The 17,896-nt window shown below is 57.9% G+C and overlaps 3 protein-coding genes across 4 annotated transcripts; 1 reads left to right on the forward strand and 2 right to left on the reverse strand.

Moving 5' to 3' along the window:
* Positions 1-53: 53 nt before the first annotated feature.
* On the reverse strand, positions 54-3,682 carry PPP6C (protein phosphatase 6 catalytic subunit). 2 transcript variants are annotated; one of them, XM_086475892.1, is made up of 7 exons: positions 3,594-3,682; positions 3,393-3,488; positions 3,197-3,262; positions 2,639-2,780; positions 1,658-1,737; positions 1,300-1,509; positions 54-652 (listed from the first exon to the last, which is right to left on the reverse strand). In XM_086475892.1, the coding sequence occupies exons 1-7, from the start codon at positions 3,666-3,668 to the stop codon at positions 404-406; spliced, it is 918 nt and encodes a 305-aa protein (XP_086332018.1). In that variant the 5' UTR covers positions 3,669-3,682; the 3' UTR covers positions 54-403. The 2 variants fall into 2 exon arrangements, with proteins under 2 accessions (XP_086332018.1, XP_086332019.1); XM_086475893.1 differs by lacking the exon at positions 3,197-3,262.
* Positions 3,683-3,826: 144 nt separating this feature from the next.
* On the forward strand, positions 3,827-6,459 carry RABEPK (Rab9 effector protein with kelch motifs). The gene is made up of 7 exons (XM_086475688.1): positions 3,827-3,885; positions 3,971-4,119; positions 4,200-4,352; positions 4,596-4,757; positions 5,316-5,465; positions 5,722-5,871; positions 6,108-6,459. The coding sequence occupies exons 1-7, from the start codon at positions 3,827-3,829 to the stop codon at positions 6,407-6,409; spliced, it is 1,125 nt and encodes a 374-aa protein (XP_086331814.1). The 3' UTR covers positions 6,410-6,459.
* Positions 6,460-7,574: 1,115 nt separating this feature from the next.
* HSPA5 (heat shock protein family A (Hsp70) member 5) lies at positions 7,575-12,092 on the reverse strand. Its single transcript, XM_086475554.1, has 9 exons — positions 12,079-12,092; positions 11,826-11,968; positions 11,022-11,253; positions 10,618-10,755; positions 10,226-10,338; positions 9,751-10,141; positions 9,195-9,432; positions 8,832-8,999; positions 7,575-8,452 (listed from the first exon to the last, which is right to left on the reverse strand). The coding sequence occupies exons 2-9, from the start codon at positions 11,939-11,941 to the stop codon at positions 7,893-7,895; spliced, it is 1,956 nt and encodes a 651-aa protein (XP_086331680.1). The 5' UTR covers positions 11,942-11,968; positions 12,079-12,092; the 3' UTR covers positions 7,575-7,892.
* Between the last annotated feature and the right edge of the window lie 5,804 nt (positions 12,093-17,896).

Raw genomic sequence — 17,896 nt, forward strand, 5'->3', positions numbered from 1 at the left:
GCCGCGCCCCCCCCCCCCCCCCCCCGAGGCCCCGCAGCCCCCCGGGCTGGGACTTTGCTGCTGAAATTCCTTAAAACTCGCCGAACGAAAAGCTGACCCGCGCGGGGACCGGGCCGCGCCCCGGGCACCGCCGTCGGGCACAGGAGAAAGTTTCATTCCACCCCCGAAACACCAAGAACTACATGCGGCCGTGTGAATGTCAGGGACGTATTACAAATACTCTGAAATTAACCTAGGGGAGGGGAAAAGGAAACGTGCTACAGACACCACAATACACAATAAATTTAGATAATTTAAAAATAAAAAAGGCAAGAGGCAGCATTTCAGCAGCAAAGTGCTCCATAAAAAGTATATTGTAAAGGGACAATAGAAGGGAGGAGGGGGAGAGCAGGCGGGAGGGGCCTCAGAGGAAATAGGGCGTGGTTGTTCTGGGGGGAATGACGCGCTCTGAGTCTGGAACTGCGCGGAAGAGCTTTGGTTCCCTCGTATTTACATCCTTGAAGACCATGATGGACGCGATATTCCCGCAGCGGTAGCAGTAATTGGGAGCAGACCATACCGTTACCAATTTCTCATCAAACATGAACTTGTAGCCCTCGTGGACGAGCTGGTGCGCCCTGCAGATGAGTTTCAGGTTGTTGATGTGAACGAACTGCAAGGAGAAGAGGACGGTCAGCTTCCTCCGAGCCGCCGCCCGCCGCCGCCCCCTCTGCCAGCGGCAGCCCTGGCACGTGCGTGCCGTGAAAGGGTTAAAAAGTCGCTTTTCCACCCAGTGCACTGAATAATAAAACGATTTGGGTTTTGAGGCCCAAGCAGCGAGGCACACCCGTGGAATACAGGTGGTGGCTGCGGGACTGCCACAAGGGCGGCACGAGCAGCACCACTAACGCAGTGGCCTGGGCCAGTCAGCGTGTGTTAGCTCAACTCCCAAAGCAACAAAAGTTAAGATTTGTTAAGAGAAATGGTAGTTTTTCCTCCCAAATCCTCAGAGGAGTACCCCACACCAGCGCTGGTGACACTGCCTACTCTCCCTGCGTTACGCCCTCTCCAAGCCAGGCCGGCGTTCCCACGCCTGGCGGCTGTACTTGCGCTTTTCAGTTCAACCGCCTCATTTCTGCACCTTGGCCTGAGCAAACCTTCCCCACCAGCACCGCGACTCACTCGCAGCGTAAGCTGTGAGTTCCTTTCTGGCAGGGAAGGTTCACAGTCTGGCCGTGCCCCTGATCCACACACTGAACCGAGCTGAACCGTTCCTCTCGTCCCTGCAGCCACGTCACGTGGCGCACAGCGGCACCGTACCTCGTTCGTCACCTTGGCCCCGAAGAGCCAGCCTGCCCCCCGCGGGCTGATCGCCCACGTGTCGACATCCTCGGGGTCGGACCAGACGAGGTCGCAGAAGGCGCCTTTGTGAGGGATTTCTTGATTACGTTCGATGGTTCGGATCTGATCGAGCGTTTTGATGTCTGGGGAGAGGCCACCGTGCACACAGAGAATCTGCTCGTCTATTAACTGGAGGAAAAAAAAAAGACAAGCGTGCCAAACACTCGGTATTTCAGCCCAGCCCTGACGCTGCCAGCGTGGCCCTGAAGGTCACCCCGTCCAGCAGCCACCCGCGGACCAGCCACCCGCGTCTCCGCACCGCGGGGCTCGCGCTTACCGCGGCTATCGTCAGCATGTCGAAGACCTTGGTGCAGTACCGCCAGGCGTTCGCGTTCCCGTACTTGGTTTGGCACTCGTCTGTCAGACAGAGAGATCCCCCTTAGCGGGTCAGAAGGCCTTCGGGCAGCAGAACCCAACGCTCAGGCGCGCGGCAGCGCCGGCGTGGGGCGGCGGGACAGACCCCGGGCGGAGCGGCCGCCTCTCGGGCAGCGAATCTCACACACAACGGAGGCGGAAAGCACGGACCGGCCGGGGCTGGGGAAGAGCTTCCCGCAGAGGGGCCTTACCGTGGCTTTGCTCAGAGCTACACCAAGGTGGCCACAACGCCGAGGGGCGGGCAGGCAGTGCTTAGCGCCTGCTCTTGGTGGCACACTGCCCAAAAGGAGGCCCGTGACGGACAGCACGCTGCGTGGCAGGGTCAGATACCGTCCGGGATCTCCTCAGGTTTTATCAAAGCCTCACACAACAACAAGGAAGTTTCCAAGCAATCTAATTCCCTCCGTTTTTCAAACAGTTGTTCTCCTGCTTATTTCTCCCCAGTGGCACTCTCCCAGCTGCTCGCTGCTGGCAGCAGATGACCTCCACAGCAGAGTGGCTGGTGACACTGATGTTTGGTCACTGAAACTCAGGGGGGTTACAGTGACACCGTGACCTCGTGTGGAACCTCTCACCACCAGGTACCGAAGCACGTTCTGTGCCAATACACACTCTGCCTCTGTCTCCAAAACGGGATGTGGCACCCAAACACAAACAGAAAACCCAGATGCCGGAGAAGGGCAGCGAGATCTGGACTAAACCAGGTTCTACTTCCCAGACACAACGATCCCGTTAACAAATGACAACACTCAGGTTCTGCTGACCCCCCCTCCCACCCAGCCCCCGGCAGCGCTGCCCTCGGGCAGGTTTCCCTAGGGAAAGGTGCCCGTGCTCCTTTGTTACGCGTCACCCCGGCCCAGAAACCGCTTGGGTAAAGACTCACCATAAAATCCATACACTTGTGTGATCTGCCTGCTTTCGTGATTGCCTCGTAACAGCGTGATACGGTCGGGCCACTTAGCTTTTAGTGCAAGAAGGTAAGTGAAAGTCTCAAGACTATAATAACCTCTATCTACAAAGTCCCCCTGCAAGTCAAAGAAACATTCGTGAGTGGAGAAACAATCGGACAAACGCCCAGCGAGACATCCGCTCTAACTGCTGGCAGCGCGGAAAGCAACCCCGTGCTGACGGGAAGCCGGGATCCGCTCGGATCGACGAGATCCTGACCTTGGGTCGCTCGGAGTTTCAGCCTCGAGCTGACCACCGCGCTCCTCCGGAGCTGCCCCGACCCCCCGGGGGCCCCTCGCTACGGCCGGGCGCTGCCGCCGCACCGGCACGGCTCTGCTCGGCAGCGGCGGCCCCTCTCCCCCTGCCCCGCACGTAACGGAGCAGAGCCCGCCGGCAGCCGCCGAGCGCCCGCAGGCAAGGCCTGGAACCCGACGGGCGACCCGGGATTGAAACGCTCCGCTCGTTTCTCCCGCACCCACCGGCGCACACGTACCATGAAGATGTAGTTGGTGTCGGGGACCTGCCCGCCGGTCCGGAACAGCTCGCACAGGTCGTAGAACTGCGGAGGGAAGCAGAGGCGTGAGGGCGGCGGGCACCGGCACCGGGGGCTGGGCACGGCGCGGCGCACCGCACCCGGCGGGCAGGGCCGGCGCTCCGGGACGGCCTGCGGCGGGGCCGCCCGCCCGTACCTGCCCGTGGATGTCCCCGCAGACGGTGACGGGCGTGGAGACGGGCTGGACGTTGGACTCCTCCAGCAGCAGGTCGCACACGTAGTCGCAGAGGCGCTGCGGGAGAAGAGCGGGTCAGCGCCGGGTCAGCGCCGGGTCAGCGCCGGCCCCGGGCCCGCCCCGGCCCGGCCCCGGCCCCCGGCCCGCCCGCCGCGGCCGCACCTTGAGGTCGTTCTCGGGCAGGTACTTGCAGAGCCGCGCGATCTCCACGTACTTGTCCAGGTCCAGCGGCGCCATCTTGGAACGGCGGCTCCGGGCCGGAAGCGGGGCCCGGCACTTCCGGGGAGCGGCGCGGGGCCGCCGACACCAGCGGAAGCTCGGGGCACTTCCGGCGGGAGCGGCCCGGAAGGCGGCAGCCGGTTCCCGCCGCTCAGCGCCGACCGGCCCGGCCCGCCATGGGCCCGCGGTCGCTGCCGCTGCTGGAGCCGGGGCGCCGCCCGCAGCCGGCCAAGTGGTGAGCGGGGCGGGGCGGAGCGGGGGGGGCCCCACCGGCCCGGCCCGGCCCGGCGCGGCTGAGCGCTGCCCCTCGCTTCCCGCAGGTACCGGCTGTCGCCGCGCGGTGACCGGCCCCGCGGGCGCGTAGGCCACGGCTGCCTCTTCCTGCCGGGCGGCGGGCCCGGCCGCGTCCTCCTCCTGGGCGGCGCCGACCCTGCCGGCGCCTTCGCGGACGCCCACTTCGTGGAGCTGGGTGAGGGCCGGGGCGGGCGGGGAGCGGGGGCGCCGCGGGGCCGTCGGGCCGGTGCCGACCGCGCTCCCGGCTGCCCGCAGGCGCGCACCGCTGGGCCGCGGCCGGCTGGAGCGGGCTGCGGCCGCGCTACGAGCACGCCACCTTCCTGCCCGCCGCCGCCCCGCCGCGCCTCTGGGTCTTCGGCGGCGCCCACCCGGCGGGGAACCGGAGCTGCGTCCAGGTGCTGGACCTGGGTGAGTGCCCGAGGGCCCGGCGTGGCGGACTCCGAACCGCCGGCTCGGTCACCCGGGGCTCCCCTCGAAGTTCCCTCTCCCCGCCGTGCCCCGGGAGCGGGAGCCAGCTCCGAGGTACAGAGCTGCGGGGGACGTGGGGCTGGCAAAGCCGCTGCCGGGCTCCTTCACGGTGGCTGTTAGTGGGATTGGAGCACGTTTGCTGTTCCCGCGTTGGTTGCATTGTTAATGAAATGTCTTAATTAGAAATAGGAACCTGGGAGAGTCCTGAAGTCAGCGGTGTGCCGCCGCTGCCTAGGACGTTTCACAGCTCCTCAGCAGCTGTTGGAGACTGCCTGTACGTGTTTGGAGGGGGACATAAAGGAGCAGAACCAGTTAAAGACCAGCAGCTTCACGTGTTTGACACAGGTACCCCTGGGCGGTGAGGGGCCGTTATGCCAAATGGGGGAATCTGCACAGGAGGCTGCACTTCAGATTCAGTCCCAGATGTGGAAATGTTGGGCCTCTGCTTTGGCTACGAGTGCACACGGTTGGGCGGGTGTTCCTGGCTGCTGACAGGCACGGATCTGCCGTCACTGGGCATTCGGGCCGAGACGGCAGCGCAAAGCTCTGGCACAAGGAGCGCTGTGGGAGGCGGGAGCAGTTTGTCACATTTGCCCAACAGCTGGTTCCTTTCTGTAGCGCCATCGTCCTGCGCTGCTGTCAAAGTTGTCCCCTTTGTCCTTGCAGCCCTGCGCGCGCCAGAAAGGGTTTGCTTTCCAGTTGGAATTGGTCCTTCCTGCTGCTGGGTGGCCCAGACAGCACACAGCTCCATGAGAGGGCTTCCCTGCGCTTTGTGATGCGGCATTAACTGTTCCCTGACCCCGCTGGAGGCGCTCCTTGGGAAGCCTCAGCAGGGCTCTGGGGTCACCGGTTTGTGGAGCTTCTGGAGGTTTCTGCCTAACGCAGGCGTACTCCCGTTTTTAGCCACATTGACCTGGTCCCAGCCAGACACTCGTGGCGATCCCCCCTCTCCTCGGCATGGACACGTTGTGGTCGCAGTTGGGACCAAACTCTTCATCCACGGAGGTTTAGCTGGGGATGTTTTTTACAATGATCTGTTCTGCATCGATACAAGTAAGTATGGATAGCGGTACCGCAGAGCAGTAGCTGTTGTGACGTTTTGATTTGTTTGCGGGTGACACTGTGGCTTTGCAGACACAAGTGTTCCTGTACACAACAGTACCTGAGTTCCTTGCAGTGGAAAGCTTGCAGGGGACCTTTTTTTTCCTAGAAGATCAGTTGTTAAAATGTTACCTTATTTGCTTAAAACAGCAAAACTTGTGGGGTTTCTATAATGCATAACCATAGACATGTTCTTTTTGTCCACCAGCTGACCTGAGGTGGGTCAAGATAGCAGCCACCGGTGACATCCCGGGAGGACGGGCATCCCACTCCTCTGCTGCCTTTAGAGACCACTTGTACATTTTTGGTGGAATAGGACCAGGCGGGGCACTAGACACTATGTACAAGTATCACACAGGTAGGGACACATCTCTGAGCTCCGGGAGGGTAAGGGCCGGGCTCTGGGACAATGCATTGCCCCCTCAGCTCCTGCGCTCCACCCTCCGGTAGTGCCGTTGTGCTGGAGTTCCACCAGTACAAACTGGACGCTCTGTGACGTTGAGAACCCATCTCATGAGTGACGTCCCTGTCCCCACGTGCTTTCCAAGCCCGAAGCTGCCTTTAGAGATGAGTGACTGTGTCTTTGCACTGCAGAGAAACAGCAGTGGACGCTCCTGCAGTTTGATTCCCCTCTGCCCGCGGGGAGGCTGGACCATGCCATGTGCGTCATCCCCTGGGTGGCTGCCGCGAGCGCAGGGGCTGCCGCCGCCGGGGAGGAGGAAGCTGGGGAAGCATCAGCTGCATCAGCGGGTGACAAAGCTGGCCCCCTCCAGGAGGTCCAAGAGGAGGAGGGGTGCTGTGCTGCAACTGCAGTCGTGCATCTGCTGTTGGTATTTGGTGGGATGGACACGCAGGGGGAGATGTTCAGGGACTGCCTCGTCAGCCTGATCGAGTAGCAGAGCTGCGGTCCGGCAGCACCAGCCTTCTCCACGCTGTTCCTGCAGCACCGGGGGATTAAGTTAATTCTTTCCAATAAAGAAATTCTTACCCTCAAACAGATGGCGCTGTGCTAATGTGCCCGAGGTGGGCACACCTTCTCTGTGCGTGGTGCTGCTGGCAGCGGGTGTGGAACAGCCTCAGCCGCCGTCACTTGAGCACAGGTCGCTGCAGTGACGGAGCCAGCGTTTGTGCTGCCTGGGCCCTTTCCAGCGCAAGCCACTCACACGCTGTTGTGTGCGGGAACACTTCTGTCTGCCAAGCCACAGTGTCACCTGGAAACAAAGGTTTTGGGGAGATGATTTGTGGTTTAGCTTTCACAGTTTTGAAAATGAACAAAAACCAGAAAAAAAAGCCATCCCCCCCAGGGAAAAGGGGAAGTGCTGAGTTGTTTTGAGGTGTTAGAGCAGGCTCCACACAAGCACCTTCTGTATCCAGTGCAGTTTCTGATCTCATCCCCTGGGCCAGGAAAGGCTCACAGTTAAATAAGACAAAAGCCTAAACAGAACTTGTGTTTTTAAGAACAACATTTATTAGGCAGAGACAGGTTTTCAGAAAACTAGTCCATTGCCTCATGTGAGACTGAGCTCCTAGGAATAGCTTGAACCCTGAGGAGATTCCTTTTGCAGTTGTCCCCTCTCCCTCACATGTCACAGAGTTCACCAGCACAGCCCAGTTATCACCTCTCCCAGCTCCAGGGAAGCTGCACAAGCCAGACCCCCCTCAGCAGTTACCCAGGCTGACCATCCCCCTTCCTTGGGAGGGCCTGTTGCACCCCAAGCCTCCTACAGCCCCAAGGGCACCAGCACACCTCAGAACCAGGGGGTGGCTCTGGTCCAGGGTGCCAGTTCCACTGGAGGCAGGAGGTGCCAAAACCCTGGAGCTGTTTGCAACCCTCCACAGGCTGCCCGAGCCCAGGAGAGGGGTGGAACCACCTGAGGTCAAGGTCCCTGTGCAGTAGCCCCACAGCAGAGAGAAGCACAAGCTGCAGGGACCCCACAGTCAGCGTGTGACCCCCGAAGGGTTACCCATGGCTGTCCGAATCCCATCCTTCAGGCATCATCCACATCCCGGTTAGAGCCAGCTGCTGTAACCAGGGAAGGGAAAACAGGAGCTAGAGCAAAGTCCAGTGTAAATAACAAATTTATTGTGGTCACTTCAGGTAGAAAAGCTCTACACCAAATGCACATGACCAAGCTGTTAAATAGAATGCTGCCGCCGCCACCTCCCAACCCATTTCGCATTTACACGCCCCCGCGGCCCGTCCCTCCCCACACCGAGCGCCTGCTAACGAAAAGCAGTATACAGCCACTTCGGGCTAGCGTTTCCAGCTCCACTCTCGAGTGAAGATTCAGAGTTACATTCCAAATTAAGAGTTCAATATTTTAAACAAGTGTTCCTGAGTCCAATATATACACACACAACATTCGCAGATGCCAGTATCTACAACTCGTCCTTCTCTGCCGCTTCCTCTTCCCCAGGGGGAGGGCCCGCGCTTCCATAGAGCTTGCTGACAATCGGCTGAACCACTTCCTCCAGCTCCTTCTTTTTCGCTTTGAAGTCTTCAATGTCGGCGTCCTGATGGCTTTCGAGCCACTCAATCTTCTCCTCTACCGCTTTCTCTATTGTTTCTTTGTCTTCAGATGACAGCTTGCCGCCCAGCTTCTCCTTGTCCCCAATCTGGTTCTTGAGAGAATAGGCGTAGCTTTCCAGCTCATTGCGGGCATCGATGCGCTCTTTAAGCTTCTTGTCTTCCTCCGCGAACTTCTCGGCATCATTAACCATCCTCTCGATCTCCTCCGGCGTCAGCCGGTTCTGATCATTTGTAATAGTGATCTTGTTCTTGTTCCCCGTGCCCTTGTCCTCAGCAGTGACACGGAGGATTCCGTTCACATCGATTTCAAAGGTAACTTCGATCTGGGGGACTCCACGAGGCGCAGGAGGGATGCCGGTGAGATCAAAAGTTCCCAGAAGATGATTATCCTTGGTGAGGGGACGCTCACCTAGAAGACACGGCCAGACATGGTTTCTTTCTTTCCTAGCTGAGGTCTGTACTTGGTGAAGCCCGAGCTACACACTGCTGAAGGTTCCCATTCCAACCCAACATCTGTCTAGATACCTCCTACAGGATCACCTCCTGCTCTGAAGAGCTCTTCAGAACAGAAACGCGGACAAAAACACATTTGAAAAAATAATCTAATAACAGCTTGATGCAGGTCAAGAAGCCTTATCAGAGCTGCTTCAGAGAGCTGGCACTGCTACCAAGCTCCTCTCCCATCAGGAGATCTCCGTAACCATCCAAAAGCATCCATAGCCCTTGTGGTAAGACAGTAGCAAGTATTAAGAGCCCTACAGACCTGTGGTGGCCCATGTGACACTTACCTTCATAGACCTTGATTGTCACCGTTGGCTGATTGTCGGAAGCTGTGGAGAAGATCTGAGACTTCTTTGTGGGAACAACAGTATTTCTTGGGATCAGTTTAGTCATGACACCTCCGACGGTCTCAATGCCAAGGGTCAGAGGACAGACATCAAGCAGCACCAAGTCACCTGTAACAGACCAAGGGTAAGACTGACAGGACTTCAACCCAAAACAAACACCTCTCCTCACTGCAAACAGGATCCCGAGGTCTCAAAGGCACAAAACTTCTTAAGGACTGGAGAAGAAATTCTACATTTGTCAGTAACTAATACCCACTACTCCGAGTCAACGCTCTCTTGAAGCGACGGTGAAGGTGACATTACCTGTGTCTTGGTCCCCAGAGAGAACGCCAGCCTGGACAGCCGCACCATAGGCTACAGCCTCGTCTGGGTTAATGCCACGAGAAGGCTCTTTCCCATTGAAGAACTCTTTAACTAGCTGCTGTATTTTGGGGATGCGAGTAGAGCCACCAACAAGAACAATCTCATCGATGTCAGACTTTTTCAGGTCAGAATCTTCCAGAACTTTCTGAACAGGCTTCATAGTGGAACGGAACAGGTCCTACAAGACGTAAAAAGCCCAGGACTGTAAGGCTGTCTTCCCACACGCCTGGCCTGTGAGTTACACGGCCTTAGGGTACAGAGGACAACCACTATGGAGCGGGAACATCAGCTGGCCTATGACCAGCCATGGTGAGGCCTCAGCTGTCACCAAGGCACACACAGCCCCAGCTACCCCGGCCAGGCGCAGCCACCTGCTTTTCAGTGCAAGCAGAAGTTATTTATACCCCAAAGCACGGTGTCACGGCATGAAATACTGCACGTTCCCAAGCGCCCAATCTAGAGCTGAGGCAATGCCACTTCACCTTTCTAAACTTACCATGTTGAGCTCCTCAAACTTGGCTCGAGTCAGCGTCTCAGAGAAATCCTCCCCTTCAAAGAAGGATTCGATTTCAATTCTAGCCTGGTGCTGAGATGACAAGGCTCGCTTTGCTTTCTCCACTTCCCGCCTTAACTTCTGCACAGCTCTGTTATCCTTCCTGACATCCTTCCCAGTTTTCTTCTTGTATAGCTTGATGAAGTGCTCCATAACACGCTGGTCAAAGTCTTCTCCACCCAGGTGAGTGTCGCCATTAGTAGCCACAACTTCAAAGACTCCATTGTCAATTGTGAGGAGGGAGACATCAAAAGTTCCACCACCCAAGTCAAACACAAGGATGTTCTTCTCACCCTCTCTCTTGTCCAACCCGTAAGCAATGGCAGCAGCCGTTCTGTAGGGGGAACAGGCCGTTCAGAAGACTGGGATCACCCCCACCCCCACCTCCCCCGCAGGAAGGACAGGTTAGGCTACTTACGGCTCATTAATAATTCTCATCACATTCAACCCAGCGATGGTACCAGCGTCTTTTGTAGCCTGACGCTGAGCATCGTTGAAGTAGGCTGGCACAGTAACCACAGCGTGGGTCACCTGAAAAAGGAGCAGGAGATAGACAATTCTGTTATAGACACAAGAGAAGCACGTAGCTGGTAAACAGCCACAGCCACGCTGGGAACAAGCACCCCATTGTTCTTTAAAGAGAAGTAAAACCCCACCATCAGCTGAGCCCATTCCACTGGGCTGCCCAAGGGGCCAGCAGCACTGAACCGACTTCAGGACTGCAAGGTTAGCCCACAGACCCAGCCCACCCCTCTTCAGTTTTGTACAGCCGCTGCTTTAGGTGCTTGCTAGCAGCACTCATGAACTCACTTTCTTCCCCAAGTAAGCCTCTGCAGTTTCCTTCATCTTTGTCAGAACCATTGCAGAAATTTCTTCAGGAGCAAATGTTTTTGTCTGTCCACCTCCAACATCGACTTGAATATGGGGCTTGGCTTTCTTTTCAACAACCTGTAAAGAACAATAGACACTATCCAGTTAGACAATTCACTCAACTTGTCAGAGTGTTTCTTTCTCTCTGAAGATCAAGCAAAGCCTCTGTAACAGACATAACTCAAACGCTAGCTAAGGCAAGGAACTGTTCTCTCCACACCACAGCCACCACTGCACCCGAACCCTTCAGGGCTGCTCAAAAGGGCACCATGATCCAGTGGCCTCTTATGAACAAAGATGTCTGGCCCCCTCCCGCCATGCTCCCCTCCACATTCGGGGCCCACCTTGAAGGGCAGGTACTTGATGTCCTGCTGTACAGAAGGGTCATTCCAGGTGCGGCCGATGAGCCGCTTGGCATCAAACACGGTGTTCTCAGGGTTGGACGTGAGCTGGTTCTTGGCGGCGTCTCCGATCAAGCGCTCCCCCTCGGGCGTGAACGCCACGTAGGACGGCGTGATGCGGTTCCCCTGGTCGTTGGCTATGATTTCCACACGGCCGTTCTTGAAGACGCCCACACTGAGGGGGCAGCAGAGCAGTCAGGCAGTGCTGGCGCCTGCACACATCGCCCTTCCCCGGGCCCCCTTCCGCTTTCCCCCGCCCCGAGGCCTAGCACCCCTTCATGGGCTCACAGGCCCAGCCACCCTCCCCTCACCCCAGGACCCACAGGCCCAGCCGCCCTCCACCCTTCCTGGGGTCCAGCGCTCCCCCGTGGGCCCACAGGCCCAGCCGCCCCCCATCCTCCCCGGGGACCAGCATCCCCCCGTGGGCCCACAGGCCCAGCCCTCCCCCACCCTCCCCGGGGTCCAGCACCCCCTCGTGGGCCCACAGGCCCAGCCCTCCCCCACCCTCCCCGGGGTCCAGCACCCCCTCGTGGGCCCACAGGCCCAGCCCTCCCCCACCCTCCCCGGGGTCCAGCACCCCCTCGTGGGCCCACAGGCCCAGCCCTCCCCCACCCTCCCCGGGGTCCAGCACCCCCTCGTGGGCCCACAGGCCCAGCCCTCCCCCACCCTCCCCGGGGTCCAGCACCCCCCCGTGGGCCCACAGGCCCAGCCGCCCTCCCGCCCGCGCCGGGCCCGCTCCGCACGCACCAGGAGTAGGTGGTGCCGAGGTCGATGCCCACCACCGTGCCCACGTCCTCCTTCTTCTCCTCGTCCTCCGCCCGCGCGGCGCCCAGCAGCAGCAGCGCTACCAGGAGGTGCCTCATGCCGACCGACCGCTCGCCCGCACCACCCTGCGAGAAGCCGCCAGTCACAAAATGGAGGCGCCACGTGCGCGGCCGCCATCCGCCCAGCCGCCCCCCCACAACCCACCGCCCCCCCCGCCCCGCACCGCCGCTCTTACCGTCCGCAAACGAACCGCCGCGTCCCCGACTGCCGCTGAACAGCCAGGCCGCGCCGCCCGCCCCTTATATACCTTCCGTTACTCCTTCGTGGAGGCCCGCCATTGGCTGCAGAGCCCTCGCTGGAGCCTCTCTATTGGTTGGCTGCTACTAAGCTGGCCTTCCTTGATTGGCGAAAATCAGGCGGTCCCTCTGACATGCCTGACGCTCCCCCCTCCCACCATCCCATTGGTTCAGCCCGCCAGCTTCGCGGACCTATCAGCAGAGAAGCGTAAGCCAAGCGGAGGGAGCCCATTGGCTGCGGGCGGCCGTCATGGCGAGGCCGGGGCAGAGACGGGGCTGAGGAGGGGGGGCACGTTCTGGAAGTTTCCATGGTTACCGACCCCGGGGGACCGCAGCCCGCCATCACGGGGGAGGGGGTGTCGGGCCTGGCGGCCTGCGCACCGCAACGCTTCCCGCCCCGGGGCGCCCAACGCCTCCCTGGCAGCCCCCCGGGGCCCGGTGGGACGGTACGGTGGGGCACAGGCCCCGCGGCGGCGGCGGGACCGGGCCGGGGCCCGGCTGGGCAGACACATCCCTCTGCAGCCGAGCGCGGCCTGGCCCGGCGATAGGCCCGTTAGGCCCGTCCCCGAGCAGCCCCGAGGAGAGGCGAGTTTCTCCACAGCGCCTCAAGGCGCGGCCCCCAGCCGGGGCTGGTCGGTGAGCTGGGACGCTGTGCTTCCCGCCGGCCCCAGCCCCAGAGTCAGCAGGTCTCTCCAGGAAGGCCCTTGCCACCTTCTGAACTGCGGGGGTCGTGGCACGGAGCAACCGTGTCCTCGCTGCACCACGTTCCATCAGCCCCTTGGCTTTCTGGAGCGGGAAGCTCCTTCGGAGGGCAGAGGCGCGGTCCTTGAGGGCGCGGGTCCAGCCAGATCGCCCCGACGGGATGCGGGTGACAGGCCCCGCTGCATCATGTATGTACGGTATCTACCTGCTTTAATTTGAAATGGTGTTTTAGAGCAAAGACGTACAACTACAAAACTCCAAACTAACAATGAAATTTTGAGTGATTGAAGAGCGACGGAATAAATCAGAAGTGGTTCATTCGCTTTGGGACAATACCAGATCTGAAAGCTAACAAAATCATTTTGGGTAACTGGGGTATACAAAAAGTGGTCACAAATAGAGCCCCTGCCGTGCTGAGGCAGCTCTGCCAGCGTAAACGTCTTTTACTGAAACATTCCCCCTTGTGCCAGCGGGGCCTGGCCCAGCTGCTGGGATTCCCTACCGTTAGGGAGCAAGACATTGTCAAGACCCTTCGTTATCACCTGACACACACCTGGAAATTCTGTTTTGACCTTGATACTGTACTTTTTATTTTGAAGTACGCTTTGCGTCCTTCGTATCTGTGTGTGGTTCTTGTTTATTGATTGAATTCTATCAGCGTTGCATTCGCATTGATTTGGTTTTCTTTTAAAAATCCTGAGGTGTCTGATGCAAATTATTGAGCTCAGTCCTTGGAAGAGAATCATCTCCTAGCATGGCTCTGTGTCCCGAAGTCTGTAAATAATGTCAGTGTTTTATTTCTTCTTAGGAAACGTCGTGCAGACAAGGGGAGGGGGGGGGGAGCAGTTTTGTACTTCTAGGCCCCGGGCTCGTTTCCCTCAGTTCTGTAGGGCTGTGGTGTGGTCAGTACAGCCAGCACCCTGTGTGGCTGGTGGGAATGCAGCGTGGCAGCCGGCTCTTTGGTACCAGACCTCGCAGTCGGCTGGTGCCTTGCGTGTTTGGGCTTGATGGACGGCTTTTTGTTATATTTTAGTTTGCCATAGCTGTTTCTAAAATGTTATTTGGATATGAAAAGTTCCGTTACATAAGACTTCTTCTTTTATCAGAGGAGAGAATTCAGGGCAGTAACTGTGTCAGCTAAGAAAAAGGCACACAGAATATTTTGCAGAGGGAGAGATGCCAAGTGTAAACGTCTGGCTTTTGTTTTGAGTTGGGAAGAGCTTTGCAGATAGCTTGGGCGTGAGAAGCAAGCGGCTGCGGTGGCTCAGGTGTCCCTTTCCCACCAAAATCGCCATCGAGCCTGGATTCTGTGTCCTTCTTCACAGAGTGCCTGGGAACTCCCCAGTCCTGAGGGGCTCACGGCGCTGGGTGACGTTGTGCCCTGCGACGAGGCGTCCCTCTCCGAGGGAGCTATGCAGTCCCGACCTGGGCTGCAGATGGGTCCCCAGCTGCCTTCTCTTTCCCCTCGGAGAACAGGCTCTGCTGGGATAAATTTTCATGTAATAAATGAACAACCCTCTGTTGGGACAAAATTTCACGTAATAAAGGATGTTTTACTATTTAGTTTTCCCTGGTATTTCTGCTGGGCATAATATGTGACTGGAGTGTGTTATGAGGAGCAATCGCATGCGCTGGGAGTTGTGGTTTTGGTCTCTCCGTCCCTGCAGATCGATCGCGCTGTGACCTCACCGTGTTCTTCTGTCGGTCTGAGCCTCTTGTTTTCCTGTACGGTTGTACCAGGCCCTGTCAGGTGTCAGTAAGAGTTTTCTGAGAATCTCGAGAAGAAGGGCAAAGTCTTTAGGATGAGAGTCTTTAGGCCTCGAGTTGTGCCAGGGGAGGTTTAGATTAGACATCAGGAAAGATTTCTTTACTGAAAGAGTGGCTGCCCAGGGATGTGGTGGAGTCACCATCCCTGGAGGGGTTCAAAAAAACGTGCTGATGTGGCGCTTCGGTTCTATCAGGGCCTTAGTGGACGTGGTGGTGTTGGGCTGACGGTTGGACTTGATGATCCTAGAGCTCTCTTCCAACCTCATGATTCTGCAGCGTGAAAACCGCTCCGTGCGTCGCACTAACTGTGCCTCGGGCTGCGGTTCCCCGCGTTGCTGTTGATGATGAAGCGACGGCCGATGACTGAGGCTGGAGATTGCTCCAGTACGTCGCAACGGCGGCTCCCCAAATCCCTGGGACGCCTCGCCGCGCCTCCCTGACCCGACGCTTGGCCTCCCGGACCTGTCGCTGAAGCACCCGGAGACGAAATCTTACGAAAGGGATGACCCCCGGACAACCGCCCGCATCGCCTCTGCTATGGGGGGGATCCATTTTACCAACCCCCAAGGCCTCGCGCAACGCCCGTTTCCCCTCCAACCCCCACAACCCCACTCCAAAAACCCTCGGGGCCGGGCGGAGCTGGGGCGGGGCGGGGGGTGGCCGACGGCCACGCCAACCCCCCCCCCCCCCCCCCCCGCGCCCCAGCTCCGCCCGGCCCCGGGACTACATGTCCCAGGAGCCGCGGCCTCCGTTACCGCCCGCCGCCTGCGCAGTGCCGCGCCGCGCCGCGGGGCCGCAGCGGGAGCCGGGCGGCGGCGGAGCCGGGGCGCTGGCCGGGTAAGGAGAGCGCTCGGACACCCCCCACCCCCTTCCCCCTCCCTTCAGCCCCTCCGCGGTTTGGCTTCTCCCCTCGCCGAGGAGGGATTTGGAACGGCGGGAAGGGGGGGGAGGAAGGCGAGGCTGGGCCGCCCCGCCGGGCCGGGGCCTGAGGAAAGAAAAAAACAAGCCCCAAACAAACCCCGCTTTGGTGTTTCAGGGAAGCGAGAGGGGAAAGGCGGCGGGAGCAGCGCTGCGGGGGACGGAGGTAGGTGGGGAGGGTTTGTTTGTGTGGATCTGCGGGGAGGGAGGGCTGCCCGCACCCCTCTGCGGGGCTGGGAGCGGGGTGGGGGGGGAGACACACGGCGAGTGAAGTTGGCCGGAAGGTTTCCTCGAGTGTTCGTCTGTGCCCTCGTTATCCCGCCCTCGGCCGCAGCCAGCCCTACCTGCCATGTTAGTGTCTGGGAATCCGGTAGTTCCTGAGGTTTGAGGAAGGGTTTGAAAAACCGCAGGACTTGGCGGCCGGGGCCCGCTCTGCTCCCGGCCACGGTGGGACCGGGTGACGGCGAGTCGCTGCCGAAGCGGGTCGGGGTGAAGGCGGCCGCCGTCTCCCCTTCGTGGCTCTTGGGTCGTGCACGCGTGAAACTTGTAACTCGACGTGTATCGTGACTTCCTCTTTTGTTACTCGTAGACCCTTAATGCTGAAGAACTTGACCAAGCGAGTACCTTTTTTTCTTGCAAAGTCATGATACTGTGCTCTGGAGGGAGAGCTGTTGGGATGAAGCTCAAAGCGAGCATGTGACGCTACCCTTGCCGATAGGTAGAGTGCTATTTTTGTGGACGATGCAGTTGACTCACAAGTAGAAGCTGCTGTCTGAAGATGATGGAGGGGGAGATGGCCTGGACAGTACCTGAAATCTGAAATGCTGCGCTGCTGTAAAGGCAGCAGGATGGTGGCTTTAGGAAACGGGCTTCTAACCTGCTGCTGCCCTGGAGGGTTCCAAACTATTTAAGTTACTCTGCGTGAGGGTTTTGGTGTGAGATCTGTCAGGTCCTGGAGAACATACTCTGTCCTTAGTAGCCGTTACCCTCCGTGGTGAGCCACAGATGGGATGTTTCATGGCGAGGGAGGGAGCTGCTCGCAAGAGAAGGGGCTGGGAGCAGGTTGCGTTTTGTCAGTTTGAGCAGCTTCGAGTTCTGCACTTCTGACTGAAAGTTTGTTAGTAGGATTTCTTCCATAAGGGGAACTCCTCTTTTTAGCATCACAAGCAGCTGGAGCAGATCTTTGCGCGGTTATATGTTTTTGTTGATTTTATGCTGCACAGTAATGGTGTAATGGATAGTTTAGTAGCCAGGTGATCCTGTGCATTCCTGATAACTTCTGCTGAGGGGCAGGAGAAACCGGGTGCTCCTTGCACGCAAATCTTGCAGGGTAGGCAGTATGTTCAGTGCTAGCTGCGGAGCAGCCACTGGGCGGAAACAAACTTGAGGGATGAGTTTCTTATTAATATTGATTAGGTGACTGAACAGTAGGAAATTGAAATGCACTTTGCATGTTGTACACATGGTTTGAGATGATGGGTGTTGTAACGTGAGCGTTCAGGGGACAAGTCCCGGGTCATGGTGCACTGTCCTACTGGAAAATGGACTTGTTTAGCTCAACTTTGGGAGATGGGCGGTTAGCTTATATAAAGAAATAAGGCTTGTTAGTTCTGACTGTTACAGTTAATGGAGAAAGAGGTACTTCATCTGGGGTGAATTCGCGTGGAAGCTATTCAGGTTCGCTTGGGAATTATTTTTCAGTAAGATGGAGTGATTTCAGTTTTGCCTTGCCCTGCCCTGCCCGCGTTGGATCTGCCCAAACTTGCTTTGGAAGTTGAGTCTTGCGTAGCGAGACTCAGGAGGAGCAAATAACCCTGGGCAGGAAACGCTGGAGGAGGAAGAAGAATCTGGGATACCAGCAGTATTTACCACTTTGCTTAATCTCTTTTTGTGTTGACTTAATTGCAGAAATATTCAGTAGAGATGTTGCTTGTTCCTGTGTGCCACAGTACTTTGTAAGGTGGAGTTCAGTACCTAAAGGTTAAATGTATTTTTTCCCGGGACTTTCAAATGCAGGAAGCAGTCTGTGTCCTGTGTCCATCAAAGGCATAGATTGCCTTGGGTTCTGAACGAACTTCTGTCCTGCTGATAGCAAGGCAAAATGTCTTATATGCTGTCAGGTCGTGCAGTCTTTGTTGTTGATGTGGTGGAACATCACAAAGGGAATTGTTTGAATTGCTGTGCTAAGCTTCTCTTATGTGTCGCAGCTTTTAGCAGGTTACTAAGCAGTCTTGAAATAACTGACAAAAACCTGAAATGTTTTCATACCAACATGAAATTTCCAGGATTGAAAAATAATTTGCACATAGCAGAAGCTATTTAATATCTGTTGTTCCTTCAGCCGTGTCAGACTGTTGGATATCTAAAGTT

Source organism: Leptosomus discolor, chromosome 19, assembly GCF_034619465.1.
Source record: "Leptosomus discolor isolate bLepDis1 chromosome 19, bLepDis1.hap2, whole genome shotgun sequence".
Taxonomy (NCBI): domain Eukaryota; kingdom Metazoa; phylum Chordata; class Aves; order Leptosomiformes; family Leptosomidae; genus Leptosomus; species Leptosomus discolor.

What these genes read in the sequence shown, in the direction of transcription:
- PPP6C (XM_086475892.1), bottom strand. Translation starts at nt 3,668, where the DNA reads ATGGCGCCGCTGGACCTGGACAAGTACGTGGAGATCGCGCGGCTCTGC. An exon ending in ACAAGTGTATGGATTTTATG is followed by an intron (nt 1,738 to 2,638) that starts GTGAGTCTTTAC and finishes TCTGTCTGACAG; the next exon opens with ACGAGTGCCAAACCAAGTAC. An exon ending in ACATGCTGACGATAGCCGCG is followed by an intron (nt 1,510 to 1,657) that starts GTAAGCGCGAGC and finishes TTTTTCCTCCAG; the next exon opens with TTAATAGACGAGCAGATTCT.
- RABEPK (XM_086475688.1), top strand. Translation starts at nt 3,827, where the DNA reads ATGGGCCCGCGGTCGCTGCCGCTGCTGGAGCCGGGGCGCCGCCCGCAG. An exon ending in CGTCCAGGTGCTGGACCTGG is followed by an intron (nt 4,353 to 4,595) that starts GTGAGTGCCCGA and finishes TGTCTTAATTAG; the next exon opens with AAATAGGAACCTGGGAGAGT. An exon ending in TCTGTTCTGCATCGATACAA is followed by an intron (nt 5,466 to 5,721) that starts GTAAGTATGGAT and finishes TTTGTCCACCAG; the next exon opens with CTGACCTGAGGTGGGTCAAG.
- HSPA5 (XM_086475554.1), bottom strand. Translation starts at nt 11,941, where the DNA reads ATGAGGCACCTCCTGGTAGCGCTGCTGCTGCTGGGCGCCGCGCGGGCG. An exon ending in TCAAGTACCTGCCCTTCAAG is followed by an intron (nt 10,756 to 11,021) that starts GTGGGCCCCGAA and finishes TGTTCTTTACAG; the next exon opens with GTTGTTGAAAAGAAAGCCAA. An exon ending in AGTTTGAGGAGCTCAACATG is followed by an intron (nt 9,433 to 9,750) that starts GTAAGTTTAGAA and finishes TACGTCTTGTAG; the next exon opens with GACCTGTTCCGTTCCACTAT.